The sequence below is a fragment of the Temnothorax nylanderi genome, unplaced genomic scaffold (genome assembly GCF_030848795.1).
Source record: "Temnothorax nylanderi isolate EJ_2023f unplaced genomic scaffold, tnyl_v1.0 TNYL_tig0003_pilon, whole genome shotgun sequence".
Taxonomy (NCBI): Eukaryota; Metazoa; Arthropoda; class Insecta; order Hymenoptera; family Formicidae; genus Temnothorax; species Temnothorax nylanderi.
In genome coordinates, this window is record NW_027249065.1 from 2,057,857 (window position 1) to 2,076,843 (window position 18,987).

At 42.4% G+C, this 18,987-nt stretch overlaps 3 protein-coding genes and 1 non-coding gene across 4 annotated transcripts in view; 3 read left to right on the forward strand and 1 right to left on the reverse strand.

The window, feature by feature from the left end:
• Mav (TGF-beta domain-containing family member maverick) overlaps positions 1–10,331 on the forward strand; it is a 30,631-nt gene extending 20,300 nt beyond the window's left edge. The window contains exon 3 of the mRNA XM_071704413.1: positions 8,327–10,331. Within this exon, the coding sequence (XP_071560514.1) occupies positions 8,327–9,135 (809 nt within the window). The 3' untranslated portion in view covers positions 9,136–10,331. The remainder of the gene's footprint in view (positions 1–8,326) is intronic.
• Positions 10,332–10,508: 177 nt separating this feature from the next.
• Non1 (nucleolar GTP-binding protein 1) lies at positions 10,509–15,099 on the reverse strand. Its single transcript, XM_071704425.1, has 9 exons — positions 14,874–15,099; positions 14,347–14,621; positions 14,038–14,275; positions 13,731–13,973; positions 13,391–13,645; positions 13,007–13,291; positions 12,648–12,926; positions 12,370–12,510; positions 10,509–12,126 (listed from the first exon to the last, which is right to left on the reverse strand). The coding sequence occupies exons 1-9, from the start codon at positions 14,919–14,921 to the stop codon at positions 11,971–11,973; spliced, it is 1,920 nt and encodes a 639-aa protein (XP_071560526.1). The 5' UTR covers positions 14,922–15,099; the 3' UTR covers positions 10,509–11,970.
• A 217-nt stretch (positions 15,100–15,316) lies between these two features.
• On the forward strand, positions 15,317–16,706 carry Rpl36 (ribosomal protein L36). Its single transcript, XM_071704434.1, has 4 exons — positions 15,317–15,466; positions 15,655–15,781; positions 15,933–16,067; positions 16,555–16,706. Exons 2-4 carry the CDS (start codon positions 15,656–15,658, stop codon positions 16,642–16,644), a joined length of 351 nt encoding a protein of 116 aa, XP_071560535.1. The 5' UTR covers positions 15,317–15,466; position 15,655; the 3' UTR covers positions 16,645–16,706.
• A 387-nt stretch (positions 16,707–17,093) lies between these two features.
• Trnav-aac (transfer RNA valine (anticodon AAC)) lies at positions 17,094–17,166 on the forward strand. The gene has a single exon. It is a non-coding gene; the product is annotated as a tRNA-Val (tRNA).
• Positions 17,167–18,987: the final 1,821 nt, after the last annotated feature.

Genomic DNA, 18,987 nt, shown 5'->3' on the forward strand with positions numbered 1-18,987 from the left:
TTTAGCGCCAAGCGATTCCTTATATCATCTAAATTTATAATAAGATTAATAATAATCGCAGAGGCAAATTAATCGCGTGACGCAACGCGCGGTGATAATTAGCAATAAATTAATCTCCAATTTCCGCATGGCTTCAGGATCAATACACCCGAATCTCGATTAAATTATTCTTTCGTCGAGTCCTTCGGTTCATTCGCGATGTAAGACGATCGCTCACTCGCCCGTGTCAATCATCTCGGGCGATCGGCTCGTGCCAGATTCGCGAAATCCAAGCGACGCAGGTCCGTCCGCGCCGACAAATTAAGACGTGGATCCAGCTAATGAATCCCGGCGGCGGCTCGTCGGCGCGCGCGACTCCGCTCAATTACGGCCGCCCTGAAAATAGTGGGTCAAAGAGATAAAAGTCGGCACGCACATCTGGACGGGACAGAATGGGATGGGACGGGACGGCCGGCGACCACCGCGGTGTGCGCGCGGTTTTACGCCGGGTGGTACGGCCCGCACACAACACGTACTTATATGTATGTACACGTACACAGCGAGTGGGCTCGAGTCCGTCCCGTCGAGTCGAAACCAGTCTGAAGTGGGTACTTGTCTATACACCGGCAGCGGGCTAGAGGTGCGCAAAGCAGAGGAAGAAGAAGAGGATGAGGAGAAAGAGGAGGAGGAGGAGGAGGAGGACGGTCTCTCTCTTGATAGCTGGCCTCTCCCCGTCGTCGTGTGTGCACGGCTGTTATTATGAAATAGAAATTCCGACCGCGGCGGAATGCCGAACGACGAGTTTCCGAATGCAATAAGAACGAATCGCGCCGGGGCAGAGACGCACCGCGCGGGAACAAGAAGTAGTCTGCCTTGCTTTATCCGCGAGACGTCGGTTGCGAGGATACCGCGCCGATACGCGAGGGATCGTGAAGAGGTGGACTGCCTTTCTGCCCTCCTCCACGGTTCCGACCCTTTTTTCCTCTGCGCTCCAACCTCTTGAACCGCCGTCGCTCGGGATTTATTTCAATTACCCCGAGATACTCTGAGTACTTATTAATCGCGATCATTATAACCCGAATGATGCACGTGAATGTAAAACAGAAGAGAGAGAGAGAGAGAGAGAGAGAGAGAGAGAGAGAGAGAGAGAGAGAGAGAGATTAAGCCCGAGCTTGAATTTATGGGAATTTTAAATTTATGGAGCCGATTATCCTCCGATTATCGATGTTCAAGCATAAGCTCTGAAATGTGGAACCATTTCGGCCATTCTACGGAGAGTGACGCCGGCTAAATGTGGGGCAACAAAATGCAGATGCCGTCGGTTATTCCTCGGAATATTACGGCATGTCAGATCGATTGGGCTAATTTCGGATTTTCTAGTCTGAAAATACGCGCCGTATCATCGCCTAGCTTATTTGTTGCGCGTCGCATTACGCCAGTAACACGGCAGAGTGATTAAGCCGCCTCATCGACTTGTTCGACTAATTTGTGTTAATCGAGAGAGAGAATCAGAATCCTAAGTTATCTCTGTAATTCCAACCTATCAGATTGACATATCTCTTCAGCTTATCTTCGAATCTGAAGACAGCTTGTCTTATAGATCTCGTGTACACTGTTAAATATCAAAGGATGAAATTTAAATCAATACCTTGAGTTAGATAACATTTTGTTTTTTTTTTCTAACTACCACGCGTGTCGAAATTTATTATTTTAACACAAAATAGTATTAATAACTCTATTGGTTTAGTTAAATTAACATTGTTTTAGTTAATCCTAGGTATACACTCTGGGGTCTCCGAGACCCCAAGTAAAGTTTAAAACTCTACCATGGTAGAATGATAGGGGTAAACAGTATAAATATAAAAATATTATAATTATTGTTTTTTGTAATTAAAAACATTTTAATAGTATTTCTTTATAATCTTCAGTTTTTTAAGCTGTGGCCAATCATTGTAGAGTACCCAACAACTGTACTGTTTATCCCTACAATTTTTCAACACGTGTTTATTGGTACTATTATGATTTTAGACTAATTCTGAATAAATGTATACATACGTATTTGTCAGTTTACTTATACCCTACGAATTTAACAGTGCAGGGTATCACGCGGCATCGTCAAACGGGATCGCTGATCCTCGATGATTCGGAAATCTCGCGGGCAGGAGACGTGCCGTCTTCGATTCTATCTCTCGAAGAGCTCTCGGGACCTCAATCGCGAATCGTTCCTCGATTACGTGTCCTCGCGTTTGGCACGCGCGTCTCCCAAGTTAACTCGCCTTAACGACGCTGTTGATCCGATCCCAGTTCCGGGGCGCGATTTCGGAGAAGTTCCGCGTCCAACGGAAGGGTCACCTGCGCGTAAATCGCGGCACGCGGCGTCTATTTTCGGGTGCGTGCCGCCGTGTGATGGTGCGATAGGGTCTATAATAAGCGCGGCACGCCGACCGCGGCCGCGATTGACGGCCGCACCCGCGTGCGCGCGGGATGTTATTTGGGGTATAATAGCGTCCGCGGTTCTTCTCCCCCCGTCGCTCCCCCGTCGTCACCCGCGAATTCTCGTCGGGTGACGAGGGTGCCCGTATACGCGTGGGGCAACACACGCGCCCGCCCTCGCCACGCCTCGCTCGCGCGGCGTGAGCGGAGATCATTACCGCAGAGATGGTCCGGATGCCGCGGATTCCTGGGCGCTTTATCGGCCGGTTATTTTGCGCCGATATCTGGTCAACCGCCAAACGGGACCCGTCTTCGGCTGTCGCGATTCATCGCCGCGCGAGGCCGAGGTTGATTGAACGAAACCGCTCCGCGGTGCGTCAGGCGCGTCACGCGCGGGACGTGCGTCCGCGGGATCCGCGCATCTGCGGCGCGCGGCGCGCGGCGCGCGGCGGCGTCCCGTTCTCCACAGGTGCTCCGAAAATTGATTCTCGGGAAAAACGCGCGCGCGCGCGCGTAATCCCCCGGATATAGAAATCCATTACCTGAGGAATCTTTCGCGGAATGGGTGCCTTGTGTTCGCGCACCTCTCGCGCATTTGCGATCGCTTTTCGCGCGCCTGAAATTCCTGATCCCGGGGGAGTTAACGAAAGTAATGGAGTAACGATAAACGTGATTTTGACGCTTTCATCATTCAGATATAGTCACGTGTAATTTATTTTGGAATATGACGCGAAACTACAGGGAATGAGAGCTAATTATAATCAAACGCCACAATGAAAGATTGTAACAGAGAAGTATATTTTTGTCCCGCCAATAATTGATTAACGAGAAAGACTCTATTTTATAATCGACAACAATTGACTATCATTGTCGTGACAATTTGACCATTGGTTTTGGTCGGATTAATTGTCAAGACGTTTCGACCATGGGTTTTGGTCATATAAGCTTCAAATTACATCAATTTATAATGACCAAAAAGAAAGATTGTAAAATACGGTCCATGCAACGATAAATTTTCAAGTTGCAAATTCTTAAGTGGCAATGCCACTGCGAAAAAGTTATAAATGTATGCGACGTCGTGTCAATGGACGAATAATCGAGAAAGAAACAAGTCCGATATCGGAATTCGTATCGTACAGATGTTTACGTGTAATTAGTGGACTGTAATTGGGCAGTGGATTATAGTAGCTGGCGCACGATCGCTGTTGATCGTGATGTTTGTTCTCGCATAACGAAGTTATCGTGCCGCCTCGCCATTCGCGCGACATGCATCACAAACGCAAACTCTAAAAGTATCTTACCGCCCCTCTCTAAAAGTAGATCTTTGCGCCGTAGCTCGAAAAAACAAACCCAAGCGATTTCACCGGAACACGCGAGATGCACGTACGTCGTGGTTATTCGACGAACGTGATCGCTGGGAAATGTCTCTCCGGAGTGACTGAAGAGATCGATCGATCCGAGAAGCTCAGCTCGCCAATCGACACATGCAACACACACACACACACATGCGATATGGAGACATGTAAATGTAAATCTACATTAATCGAAGATCCGCATTCCGAGTAGCGTAATTAATTTAATTATTATTTATATAAAAACAGATCTTTTGCATAATTTTTTGTATTTTATATATGGTTCCAAAATCAGATGCTCATAATTATTCCGATTATGCAATCCTCGGTTGAGCTGGAATCGATGATTGATATTGAAGACATTTCTGTAAAAATTTATTTTAGAATAGTAGTTCCATCATCTATGATTCCATCATCTATGATAGAGCTGCAATTATTATTTAATTTTATGCGAACTCTATACAGAGAATTTTGATTTGTCAGATGTAATTACAAAGATATAAAATTACGGCAAATAATGATCCTCTTCCTCGCCTCTTTCGCGAAGGAAAAGGTTGACCGCAAATTGGCAGAAGAATCTATAACAAGAAAACACCCGGTTTTCTGCGGATACTCCGCGTGTGTATCAAACGTTTACAAGATCTTATTTTTCATCCAATCACGCGAGAAAACCTGCGAGAAATAGATGTGGATCTATTTGCAGAAATACACTCGGGGGTGGACGAAGGATTAAGTATTGCTCTCGCTCTAAAAGCAGAGGACCCCGTGGCGCCACGAGAAACAAACAGAAAGAGAGAGAGAGAGGGGGGGTAAGGAGAAAAGTTGAAAATATACGATTTCACCGAACGTGAAATGACGCCGGTGCGTTGGCCTGTCGTCGGGTGAATTATACGAGGAACGTGATAACCGGGAAATAATGTCCGGGGCTCTAAAAGTCGCTCGGGTCTCACGAATTTTCTTCAAGGGGGGAGTCGGACGCAGTCTGCTCCCTCTTCGTGATGCCCTCTCTCCCGTGTGCGACGTCCCATAAATAAGAGCGCTAATCAGTGACGCATTCTGAGCACGCGGCGAAGCATGGAGAGGCTCGGACCTTCGCTCTCCCACCGCCCAATTTCTCGACACTTTTACACGCATAATTATCGTCGCTGAATAACCACGTTGTCGTACGTGTCTCGATTAAAATGCGATCGAGCGACGAGAGAGAAGAAAGAAAGAAGGGTTAAATCAAAACGTATATACAACAATCTATAATGTTCCTGTAAGAATGTCAACTCTTTATTTCAACTTTCTTTTCTCGGTTAAATTATATAAATGACTTCATTCATCATTCGAGCAAGTTTCCTTCGTTTAACGCAATATAATCTTATTTCCAAGATAATAGATTGTTACGAACGTACGAGCATATAAGTCTTGATTTGACACTTCTTTTTTTCTGTGTGGAAAGAAGTGTCGCCGACCGATCGTTCGAAATTTTGCGCGGAATGCGAATCCCGATGGGGGATAAACATTGTTTTCCACAATTCTCTCTCTCTCTCTCTCTCTCTCTCTCTCTCTCTCTCTCTCTCTCTCTCTCTCAGCATGCCGTCGATCGTCTATTCTCGCGGCTTATTTAAAGAGTTTCACGTGAGAGAGAAATTGTCGAGCTACAGTTTAGCCACATTACACGTGTGCCTCTCGAGATAAATCAAATGGAGCCCTCACTCGGGTCCTTTGTTTCCGCCTTTCCTTTCTCGTATTCCCCCCGTTATCGAGATAACTCCTAATCGCTACAGCTGTAAATCTAAGTGGCGACCAGATAAACCAGATGATAAAGCACGATAATGCGCCCGTGGAATTATTTCGGATGAAAATGTGGCGTATCGCCGCCCCCCCCCCCCTTGTCCTGGGAAAGTTCGTCGCGCTCCCTTTCTCTCGCAGGATACACTCGAGACCCTTTCGTCCCTAACGGAGCGTTCTTCCTGCCCGAATCCTCGTAATTATCATCGCGGCATTCTTAATACCGGCGACCAACCACTCGAACGCGCCGCGACAGGCTCGGGAAAAACGGTGTGTGGCCGGCCGATGCCGTCGTGGATAAATTAATGGCCACGCGAGAGTTTTCCTGGAGGAGCCTCGCGGGCCCCATAAATATAAGACTTAATCAGCGCCGAGAGTGAAAAGGAGGAACGGAGAGAGGCGAGAGGATGCATGCCCCCCAGTTCCCCGGCAACCGAAGCCGAGGATGATTCTCTGTCTCTCTCTCTCTCTTTCTCTTTTTCTCTCCGAAGAATTTATCTCCCTCCCACAGATTCTCGCGCCCTCCTCGAGTGTGACTTTTACTGCCGCTGAAACGAGCGATTTACAAATTCTAAATCCTCCCTTTGAGCGGTCTCGTTATTACGTTCGTTCGGGGGGGTATTACGATATTGGCTTGCGACCAATTCTCCCCGGCAATATCTCGAGAAGAAGTGATGTATCGCGGATAAAAAAATGACATTTTCTTCTTCTTTCTGTTTTTTTTTTACTTCTTGGAATGAGGCAGATCGTCATCGTTAAATCGAAATTCAAAGCACGCCGAATTCCTCGCGGAATAAGAGTCCCGCGCGGAGCGGAAGCGGAGGAATATTATCGGAACAAATCTAACAAACAACTGAATTGTTATTTTTATATTTAAAGGTATAGATTAGATCGCTATTAGATAGCTATTACACAGAAAGAAAAAGAAGTGTCAAGTCAAGACTTATATATTCGTGTATACGCAACAATCTATAAATCTTATAAGAATTTCAACTTTTTAATCTTTTTTTTTTCTTGGTTGAACTATATAAATGTTTTCATTGAAGCAAGTGACGTTCGTTTAACGCAATATATCTCATTTCAAGATTATAGATTATTGCGTATATACGAGTATATAAGTCTTGATCTGACATTTCTTTATTTCTGTGTAGATTGTTACAGATTTGTTTTTTTTTTTTCGTCGAGTCGAGCGCTGCGTCGCGCGAGCGTCGGAAGGGGATTTAATTCAGGGCTCGCCTAAAATCATCTCCGAAGCATATATCTCCGGGTTGTTTCGTGGGTCTCGCGCGCCGCGGCCGATTTTGTCGGAAGGCCGAATACCGTTCCGTGACTCAGATCGCGGGCCCGTGTTTGTTTATGCGCGACGAGTATCCGGCGGTGGTTCGCGATTCGCGAAAATCCTTCTGCCAATGTTTTCGCGTAGGCGAGTATAACAGCAGATCTTCCATTCCGTTCGCAGGAATGCTCGTCGCGGCCCGGCGCGGCGCGGCCGCGGAACGCGACGCGCGTGCATCTGCACACCCGTAAATACGCGTGAGACAATTGTGACAGCGCGCGTCGCTCGGGAATTCAGCAGTTCCTGTCATTTATGTAATGCGACTTTTAAAAAGCAACCCCGCGACACAACATGCGGTTTCCGTTTGGCTACTCCCTCGTCAATCGCCTCCCGGCTCCGTCGAAATTTATCTCGGACGCGAGAGCAACTACGATCGCACGAATTATCAACCGTGTCTTATTTTGCATCACATTTAAAAATTTTTTTTAAATATATTAATATATTAATATAATATATTATTGTATTACAAGATTATCACTTATTTATTGTCGTCGTCACAATATTTTATTTTAATTAAAAATTCAATATTAAGCGTGATTCTCGAGGAAAAAATTTTTTTTTCTGAAAAACATCGTAAAAATGTGAAGAATTCTTTGGTTTGTTTTGTTTGCGGAAGAGGAAATTAGAGCGATAAATGCCGGTGCTAAAGCGTCGTCTCGTATGTCAACATCGAGGCATCGACTTGAATTTAAATCGGTTCACGTTTCTTTTTCGGTGGTCTGGTTTTGTGTAAGGGTCACGGAAAGGTCCGTTCTGGTAGACAATGGCCGAGCTGTTGCCCGCGGTGGGCTCTAAATTTACCGTGAATATAATCTGTAAATCTCTCGAGGTATATATAAGTGTGTGGCGCGGTGGCACAAAACGCCACACGTTGACAACGATGACGAAGCGAAACTGAGTCACGATTACGAGCAAAACTCTTGCGCGGCCTTCCGTGTCATTGTTGCGAGAATTCAATTGCCACCTAAACGGAACCAGAGTTTTTCCCCCCGCGCCAATTATTATAATACGCGAAGACTGCAATCTGTTATCCTCCATTCGTTTCAGGCATCGCGCTTCGATGGCGAATGTTGCGTAACGCGCAACATTCTCTGCTGATTAATTACATTTTGCCGAGGCGATATTGCCATTACACGGTACTATATTATTACACGATGCATTACATTCTACTAATAACGTTAATGTCTTCTCTCGATAAGTGTCAAAGACAATTTATCATTTTATAATAATTCGCATCTATATAATAGCGTTTACACATTTTCTAGCGTAATGCGCAATTAGAATTATATATCGTAAGAATTTGGCTAATGGCACAAAAATTCGTCATTCGCCTGGTTTAGAAGCAATGACGCTACGACGCGAATTTTCCGACTTCCATTCACGGCTTCTCGGTTTACGTAACGATATACAATACTAATCGGCGTGTCTCCGCGTCTTTTTCTCATTACAGAGCATCCGGGGAACAAATCGAGCCTCGGCTTCAGCCGGAGGGGAGAGCACCACCGTCACTCCCTGTACTTCCCCGTGGCGATTTCCGGCAAGACGGAGGACGTCACGGTCGATCACGCGTCCCTGAGATTCCTCCTCGAAGGCGACCACAGACGTCCGCGCGATCTCGAGGCGCTGGTCTATCTCCGCACGCCGGTCTCCCGGCGTCTCCTGCTGCGGCGCGGGATCCCGCAGGGATCCGAGCCGACGACGGGCTCCAGCCGATGGCTGGAGCTGGACACCACCGAGGCGGCCGCGAGCTGGCTCGAGCACGGCCTGGAGAACCACGGGCTCGAGCTGGAGTTCCTCCACGACGGCCGGCCGACGCGGCGCGAGGTATCCCAGGCGGCGTTGAACGTGTTCGCCACGTCGGAGCCCGGCAGGAGGAAGAGATCCACCCCCGAGGAGCTGATGCCGCTGCACAAGGGCCGACGCAGCAAGTGCAAGGGCGACAACAACAAGAAGTGCTGCCGGCACGAGCTGACGGTGATGTTCAAGGACCTGAAGGGCTTCGAGTTCATCGTGTACCCGAAGGGCTTCGACGCCGGCTACTGCAAGGGCCGTTGCCCGCCCCGCTACAACCCGGCGCACCATCACGCCCTGCTGCAGAGCCTGCTGTGGAAGGAGGACCGAAAGCGGGTGCCCAAGCCGTGCTGCGCGCCCAGCAAGCTCGACCAGCTGATGATCGTCTACTTCGACGAGAACGACTCGACGCAGCTGAAGGTGTCCTACTGGAAGAATATCCAGGTGCTGGAGTGCGCCTGCTCGTGAAAGAAGAAGAAGAAGAAAGAAAGAAGAGAGAACGAAACAGTCTACCGAGGACTCACCAAAGAATCGTCCGAATTGCGGTTCGGTGATGCCGCGACATAATCGCGTTAAGATACTACTAATAATGAATATACTGATAATGACGAAAGTAAACAAAATGTACGGTCGTTCGAGCGACTTTAGGATTTTCGTGCATTTCCGCGATTCCTTCAGACTTCCATTACTCCTCTCTCTCTCTTTTTTCTTTTGGTATATGATTCGGACGATCCGAGGCATCACCGAACACTCAGACCCTGCGGCTCGCACAGGGTCTCGCATCGACTGTGATACTAACGATATTTACTTGTCACGTTATATTCCTTATTACATAGCGATCGATATTTAATATTAGGACATTCTCCGGGTCCGATTGAAAGGAAGCGGATCGTCGATGGGCAACGACGATTGCGTTCGAGATCCGTTTCTTTTTAGCCGGGCGAGCGTCTCCCTCCCCGTACGAAACGCCATAATGTCATCGTGTATCTATAACGCATACCCCCTATCTGTTAATTTATTACCGTCGCGTAAGCTCCCGCGAAACGAGCTGGTCGATGTCTATTAACGTAATTTGTGACACAAGCTAAAGTCTTCGCTCTTACCGAACCTTTTGTTTTGTATCGAGGTTTTGTTAGTTCCTATAGAGTATTACGACTAGAATCTCCGAGCGCCCCGTAAAATCTCTCGATTCCCCCCCCCCCCACCCCCCGCGAATGCAGTCTAACGATCGCGAGCACGTGTTGCGTCGTTGCAAAAATTATAAAATTGCGTTTTCTGCGATATTCGCCGCCGATCGATGGCCGCCGCCGCACGCTAATCTCCATGCATGTGTAAACATATTTCAAGCTCTATCTGTGAAATAATAATATATTCGCATTTTATCTATGAAATAATCGTGTATCGTATATTTATCGAGCGCGCAACAAGATCGAGATGAGAAAATGTATTACTAGCGCGCCGATATGTCAAATTGTATAGAAATTTATGATCGCGCACTATTGTAAATTATAATCTAATTAATCACCCACGGCGACGCCCTTTTACCATCGTTACTCCTGTCCGTCTTAATTACTGTCAACTTATCTGATGTTGGAGATCCATTTATAGCGAAGTCTTAAATATATGATCTATCAGTTTTCAATAAAAAAAAACAGACGCGCTTATTTTTCTTTCATCTCCTACCGCCCGTTGGTACCTAGATAAATTTGAAAACAATTAGGAGAAATCTTCTACTAAGGGAAACCGTTGCTTCTCACAATTTTTTTAAATTTTGAATCGATACCTTAATAAAATAAAGTCACAAATAAAATTGTGTTAGGGTAAAGGATCCGTTTTAACGATTTTAAGATATTATTTATTTTTATTGTAACTTCATAGGTAAACAATACAAGATGGCTTTTCTATTATCCTCTTTTTTCCTAAAGAAGCGTTTCTGAAAATCTCAACAATATATTTGGGATATATTTTAAATTTTCATAAATTAGCTCATTTGTTTAACCAACTAGTGAAATTTCTCGTAAATTTCATTAGTTTATAGCTTCCTGTGAATCTACTGCTGCGTCGACAAGAGATAGAATTGGAACATGCGTCCTTCGTTACTCGAGAAATCGTCAAAATTATTAGAGGAGCACGTCGCGACAAGAGGTTAACGAACTTAAATGCGATTCAAATATCCCGCTCTTTGGAGATGCAAATTCAGATATTTAAATTCAGTAGCTAAATTCAGGATATTAGGAGAACACGATTTCGAAGAAGTAATGCAAACTTAGGTCCGAAACGGCGCGAATTTCAAAACACATTTTTACAAAATATAAACAGATTTTTTTCTTACATTCCTGTATTAATTTCTATCATTGGCGACTCGAAACCTTCGGAAGTCCAAAAAGCTAATAAACGTCCAATACAAAATTTGCGCTAATCAATGATCGTTACACATAATTTCTAATAGTTTTCGATAAAAAAGCTCGTTCACTTTTTCTATTTCTTATCACTTTAAACTGGTATTTGACTAAATCATAATGGAAAAAAATCATGTAAACTTAGAATAATTATCTTCAGTGAAAATTCCAAAGAAAACTTTCCACAATTTTTAAAGTTTTTAATTCGATATCTTATCAATTAAGGTTCAATAATATTTAGAGTAATGAAATTAAAGCAAAGTCCAGTTTAAGAGTTGAATTCACTAATATTCTATCACTTTTATTATTTATGTAATTGTAACTTCGTAAAACATTATGTAAATGTTTTAAAATTAGAATCGTACAACTACAAAATCGACACTTTGAGTCGAATCGAGTGTCGTGATTTTATGAATAGAACGTAATGTGAAATCTACCATCGGCGCGAGGGGTTATCTCGCTACGACAGCAATAAAGTTTCATTGAGCGTGACGCCGCTGCTTACCCCGTTCGAGTTCGAAGGTTACCTTGTGTGCATTATGCAACCACGCACATTCATGCCACGCTGGGCCGTCACAAAAATACTATTGTCAAAGATGCTTGTTTAGCAGCTGATAACGACGGAGAAACGGAAAAGCGTTCTCCGCAGTCTCCTTCAATAGACACGCGAAACGCGAGTTTCATTCACAAACTACAATCGCATTATTGATCATAAATCAAATATAAATCGGTTAGCGACAGTTATCCGAGCGTCGGTTAATGTAACATTCGATATAGTACCTCGAACACAATCTGGATTGAAAATTACATTTCCAAAGATGATGGTTTCTTTTTATATACACAGACGTATATACGATACAAAACCGAAGAAGTATAAGTAACGTGTAAGATATAAATGAAAACTTTATCTCCTGGATGTTTTGCCGATTCCTCTTTTGCCGGAGAATAAATGCTTCGGCATCTTGTTGCCGATAAAACGATCGCCCTCGCCCTTGAGACCCTTCTTGGCTATCTTCTTCTTTTGTGCCTTGTTTGCGATGTTTTTCAGTTTCGTCTTCATCTGCAATAAATACGAGAATAATGTTACGTTTCCATTTATTGCGCGAATAGGTGTGATATTCTTTCACACAAATTAGAAAACAGTTAAAATGAGGGATTCTGCACAATGTCCACTTTTTGAGTAAATTAATGTACCTAAATTTGATTTTTTCAATTTAAGATTAAATTTTTTAAAACCTAGAGATGTAGATTGGATCATCGTTGCACTGAAGCTGTTTCAAATAATTATATATCTCTGACTTACCACAACATCTTTAACACCCATCTCATCTCGCGGCGGTTTCGAGACACTGCGAGCACGCGACTGTGACGATTCCACACGCATGCGTTTCCTAGATGGTTCTGACCGCGATCTGGACCGTGCTCTCGTTCGTTTGAAGTGCGCCTAGTTATGATACGGAATATAAAATAATATGTAATACTCCAAAATACAACGGTGACTGAGTTAACAAATGTGAAAAATTGTCCTGAACCATTTTCTCTGATCTGAGAGGACACTCAGATTATATACGCGATACTCACGTTTTCGGTATCTTCCATATCCACGCCTAGATCTTCCATCTGCTCCTTCAGCTTCACGGCCGATCGGTCACGGGTCCTGGCGGCGGCTGTACGCGGCATAATCGGCTTCGTGGAAGCCTTCACTATTCGCGCCTCGTCCTTCATGACGAACTTCTTCTCGCGAATCTGCTTCGCTAGCTCTTTAATCTCGCGCATCGTCTCCGACAATTCCGGCACCTTATAATCGTAAAGGCCAGCCTCTTCCCTCAACTGCTCCTCCCTTTCCAGTTGATTCAATTTCTGAAAACGGAAGAACGGCATAGAAACACGTTTTGCCATGGCAGTCTCGCGCAATTCTATAAAGTAAAGTTTGCAATTACTTCGAATATGTCTGGGTCTATGTAATCCGCGACGTTGTGACCCTCCCACATTTCCGGAATAACATCATATTTCTGATCTCCTTCGATATCGTAATTTTTCTTCAAATCAAGCACATAATCGTCTCCCATTTCCTCCTCTATCTCCCTTTCCAATTTGCGTTTTCTCTCAGCTTTCTCCGCGGCAGCCTGCCTCTTCTTCAGAACGCTCTCCGGGATACACGGCACGCGATTAGGATCTACTCTTCTCGGTTGTGCAATGTGCAATCGGTTAAGAAGCCCTTCCACCTGTAATTATTACAAATCGTGCATTACGACAGCGTGTCGAATTTTTCAACATTAAAGGATTTTTGAATTAACTACTTTATAACCAAAAACTTAACTAACCTTTTTAGTCTTGAACTTTTGATCGACTCTGTAGGCCAGAAGTCGCTCGCAAGCCTCCAATTTCACTTCCATCACCCCAAAATCGGTGACGGTGCTCATTTCTAGCACAGGCACATTCGCATCGTCCTCGAGCGGCTTCAAAACAGCCCTTTTCTCCGGGGATAACTCATCCAAACGTACAATATCCATTTTGTTCAAGACTATTATCAAAGGCTTGTTCGTGAATAAAGGCTTTATGGATTCGAAAAGTTTTACCTATACATGGACAAAACAGGGTTTATAATATTATTATAATATTATGTTTAAACTCACAAATGTTACATTGTATTCCATAGCTCACCTGTTGCTCCAAGGTATGACCGCACTGCTCTGACAAGTCGCAGAAGTAAAGCACAGCGGCTCGCAAGTGAGCGAGAGCAGTCACCGCCTGCATTTCTATGACGTTTCTCTCTTCCAGTGGGTGATCCAATATTCCAGGTGTGTCAATCACTTGCCATCTCAAGTACTTATAGTCGGTATGCCCCACGTACAAAGATTTCGTCGTGAACGCATACGGTTGAACCTCGACGTCGGCTCGAGTGATCTATCGAGTGGAATTACATCAAATATTACTCATAATCATAAAATTATCATCACGTATCACTTACTTTGTTAATGAAACTGCTCTTGCCCACGTTTGGGAACCCGCATATAATTATTGTGCGCGTGTACGGATCTATACTTGGCAGACGAGCCAAGTGTTGACGAACTTGCTCAAGATACGTTAAATTGGCCGCTTGTCTTTTCATAATGGTGGCCATTCGGCCCAGGGCAGCTTTCTTCAGTTGCTTACACCGATATAACGAGTCTCCATACTTCAAGAGACGAACGTAATCCTTTGCTACACTGTAATCATAAAACATATCTTGTATAAATCTTGTTATTTGCGCATTGCGTACAAATCGTTGTTTTCTTACTTGTCAATTAAGTGCCTAGCGGTATTTATCTGTCCAAGAGCTAGCTTATAGTGGTCCTTATCGTACAGGACGTTCATTAAGTCAGCATAGAACGGATGGACATCGTCCAGCTTGGGAAACTCTTGTATTATCTGGGACAATCTATCGTGGAAGTTCTGTTGAGTGAATTTCACCTTCCGCGTGTAGAAAGCGCGTATCCTTGTGATCTTATAATTCTTGTGAATAACAGTCGGTGTCTTCCGTTGTGTCTTCGACAAGATTATGTCGATGAAGTCCTACAACAAAGGGGGCAAGAGTCAGTTTTGTGAAAAGAGGTATCATAACATATAAAAATATTATTATAATGTTAAAGAAAAATGCATGTAGCTGTTAAGGTAAAAGCAAACATAAATGTAAAATAAGTTGCAGTTGAGTAAAATGTATAAGAGAATAATGTAAAACACTATATTGGACGGAAGTCCATCCGCGAGGCAAGGATAAAATAAAATATTATAACATAAATATATAAAACGACATATGTAACTAACCTTCGCAGTTGGGACAACCGCGATTTTCTTGAAATTGTACAAAACCATTTTGTTTTTAGTTTATTGCACCCTGCGTTATATAGAAAGGCAACGTATTCTTCTTCTCCCTTCTCTTTTAATAAATATCTTCCCTTCGGGAAGACGCAGGATGTTTCACTCTTTCCGCCGGTCCTTTTATTCGGAAACACGTGTCTCGAGACTCTCGAGATCAATTTGAGGTTATAAATCGCCAACGAAGACGAAGAGTTGGAGCTTGGAGGCCTTGGAGCTAATCCCGCTATGGCTAGAGCGCATCTTACCGGAAACGGAAATGCGATATTTTATTTGCGGCGCGATTTTCAGAATACATTATAATTTTTTTAATTTCAAAAATTTGATACTATAGAAATTGATGTAATTGTTTAATGGCTTATCATCAAATTTGCAAATTATTATAGCATGAAATTAGCATTATATTTCGTCGTCCTGCTTTTCCGTCAATCTACGCAGATCAGCGTCGATTTAGAGCCTTGTGCCGCGCATGCGCGCGTATAAGAGCGAGAAGAAGGCGAAAGCTTCTTTGATCTTTCTCAACGTGGACGTTCGTCGCTAAGGTTAGCAAAATTTCGAATCTCGAAATATTGCTGCAATCCGTTCGCGATCAAAGAAATTCTAGCGACGTATTCGTTCTGGCATTCAAGTTGAATTTGCAATTTGTTATATTCAGACGCGACTCGCGCACGTTTACGTTAAACGAGCATCGTGCGTGAAATAACCTAAAAGACCCGATATCTGTCCGCAGGATGGCTCCGAGATACGAGTTGGCCGTCGGCCTCGACAAGGGTCACAAAACGACGAAGATCCGCGTGGCTAAAAGCAAATCCGAGAAGGAGAAGACCGTCTGTCTGCGACCGTCCAGGCTAAAAGGGGTGGGTGGAAAGTTATAACCTTTCTCATTGTTATTGTGCATATGATGTGTCGATTAATGAGACGGTACACCGTGATTTACTGCACGAAACGTCACGATGTTTATCCTTTCTCTTACATGTGTTATAATCCATTCGTAATTTCTCACTGCAGAAGCAGACCAAGCACAGCAAGTTCGTGCGGGACCTGATCCGGGAGGTCACAGGACATGCCCCTTACGAAAAGCGTGCCATGGAGTTGTTGAAGGTGTCGAAGGATAAACGCGCCTTGAAATTCTTGAAGAGACGGGTAAATGTCTTCTCACGAGTTTCAGACCATTAGCAGATTTCAGGAATATAATGTCATATAATTTTGTAACGCTTTGCGTTCTACTTTATAGATCAATGGAATATTTGATTAATGGAATAGTTGATAGTTTAGCAATTTGGTAATATAAGATTGTTTGTACATTAATAGCTAACAAGAAAACTATTTTATCAAGTACTTGTTTAATATTAAGTAAATGCCAATTGTGACGTAGAGAGAGATTGAAAGACAATCGATATTGAGAATATTTAATGTTAGTTTATTTGAGCATAATTTGGAAACACAATTTACCAAAATTTTACATACCTGTGTAATAAGCTAAAAGTAAAAAATGTGTAGTGACAGGATCTAAAAGATCCTGACATTTTCTCATCTGCTTCAGAAGGAATCAGTATTGCCAAGCAAGAAAACGTCGAAACTTTTTTAGAAGGTGGAAAATAAAGATTCCCAATTTTTTTTTGTTTTCTAGTTGGGTACACACATCCGTGCCAAGAGGAAGCGGGAGGAACTTGGAAATATCCTAGTACAGATGAGGAAAGCAGCTGCTGCTCATCATTAATTATTTCCATTAAAATTGTAAACCGCTATATAATACTTGAATAAATAATATTTCGCTATCGAGAGATGCATTATTCGAGAATTCAAAGTACTACGCCGCTTTTATCACCTCCAAATAAATCATGTAAGACTTAAATTATAAAAATTGTAAAATTGCATGGAAGACTTAAATTGTAGAAGTAATTTTTAACAATTCTAGAAATAACTTTTAGCAATTTGGTAATAAGATTGTACATTAACAGCTAATAAGAAAACTTTTATCAAGTACTTGTTCAATGTTAGGTAAATTCCAATTGTGACGTAGAGAGAGAGAGATTGAAAGACAATTGATATTAATAATATTTAACATTAGTTTATTTTAGCATAATTTGGAAACAATGAAAACAATTTGCTAAAATTTTATATACCTGTGTACTTAATAGGCTACAAGTAGAGCAGTCCTCTCAATCAGTTTCCGTGGTGTAGTGGTTATCACATCCGCCTAACACGCGGAAGGTCCCCGGTTCGATCCCGGGCGGAAACATTTTTTTTTGCTTTATAAAAGAAAGCTCAATATATTTTTTCAGCGTAGTATTTAATTGTAATTTTTCTAAATTTTTCTAAATTTTATGTTAAAAATCACTTTCATTTTCATCATTTTTTTCATAATTATATTTTTCATCAATTACTTCTTTTCATAATTGCATTTGAATCGCGGCGGCACTAGTCTCTCCGCACACAGCGAATAATATATCAATTAAATCTCTGCTTGTTAGGAATTGTAACAATTTAGGAAGTTAACAGGATAGAGTGAAACAGGAAGAATGAGAGTAGGAGAGAGTCATCAGAGAGGGGCACGAGAGAGAAGAAACAAATAGACAAAACTTTTTTAGTCGAGTCCGAGCCATAAAAAAAGTAATTATTCATGGACAAAGCAATAATTGAATTGAATCTACAAGTTAGTCAGCATATTCTAACAGAAATCCTCACTATAAGTCAATAGGATCCTATATGCGGTTTGAGAACGGAGCGAGAGGAGAAATCGATCGCTACAATATTTAATTAATTACTGACAATTACTACGTTTACGCGAGCGTTACTTCTGTAGTAACTTACGATAATTCACTCGTTTACGCGGAGTAAATTATCGTAAGTTACTACAAAATCCCGCGAAGAAAGTAGTATATATAAATATAATAAATCCTTTTTTTATAAGTTAAATGTATGATAAATATCTATTCTGTACACACACTCACACACGCGCGCGCGCGCACACACACACAATATTTATTCTACTTGTATACTTTTTATTATTCGATAAAGATTACATTTAAGATTAGCTCTGGTTGGTTTTTTTGGTTAATAATTTAATTACATAGGAAAGCTATTTCTGTCGTTCTCATCATTTTATTACATTCTGTGATGTTTTAATATTTCCAGAAGACTGCGAGAAGCGCCTGTGTGCGTTTCTAAATAATTTTCTCGGAATTTATCTAACGATCTTTTTCATTTTCACACTTTTATTCTTTCTCCGAGATGATTAGGCTAAGAAGCTAAACGAGAGTTGCGCAACACGTGTCTCGATACCTTCGAAAAATCGTAAAAGTTATTAGAAAAATATGACGAGTGAGGAGGTTACAAGAAGTCGCGCAATTTACATTTGGCGCGCTTAAGACCGCGTTGGTAATTATAGGCTGGTCGATAAGTTTATCATCTACTTCACCGACCGCCGATAACAATAAAACCTTTGATATCTAAAAGGCGCGAAATTTAAATCAAATTTAATTGTGCCATCTCTTGCAACCTCCTCGCTCATCATGTTTTCCTGATAAATTTTACGCTTTCTTAGAGGATCAAAAGACGCATATTCGAATGCTGGTTCACAGACGTTTGTTTCGCTGCTTATAATGAGAAAGAGAGGAAGATAAAGTTAATTCAAAGAAAGTTATTTGTATAATGGATTATTACCTTTAGTCGTATTTAGACCGCTTATAAGAGGAACTCGAGGATAGTTTTATACAGGAAAGTATGCTTTTTATGGAGTTTGTACATAACAAATGTACGAAGAATTTCAACACATTCCGCAGCTTGTTGGTGTCGAGACGGTGTATCGTGCTATACGAATATTACGAATCTTTGAATACCTATTTTGTTCGAACGGCGTCACATATATTTTTTGATGCCGCAAAACCGATCGGTATATAATAAAGATTTAAAATAACTAAAAAGTTTACACAAATTCTTTTATTCTGACATTTATTAGTTAAAAAATTTACACAGTATTCACATGTCTCTAAAATATATTACTAATTAATCCAAATATTTTTATATAAAATGCATTGTATATAAAATGCTTTGTATATAA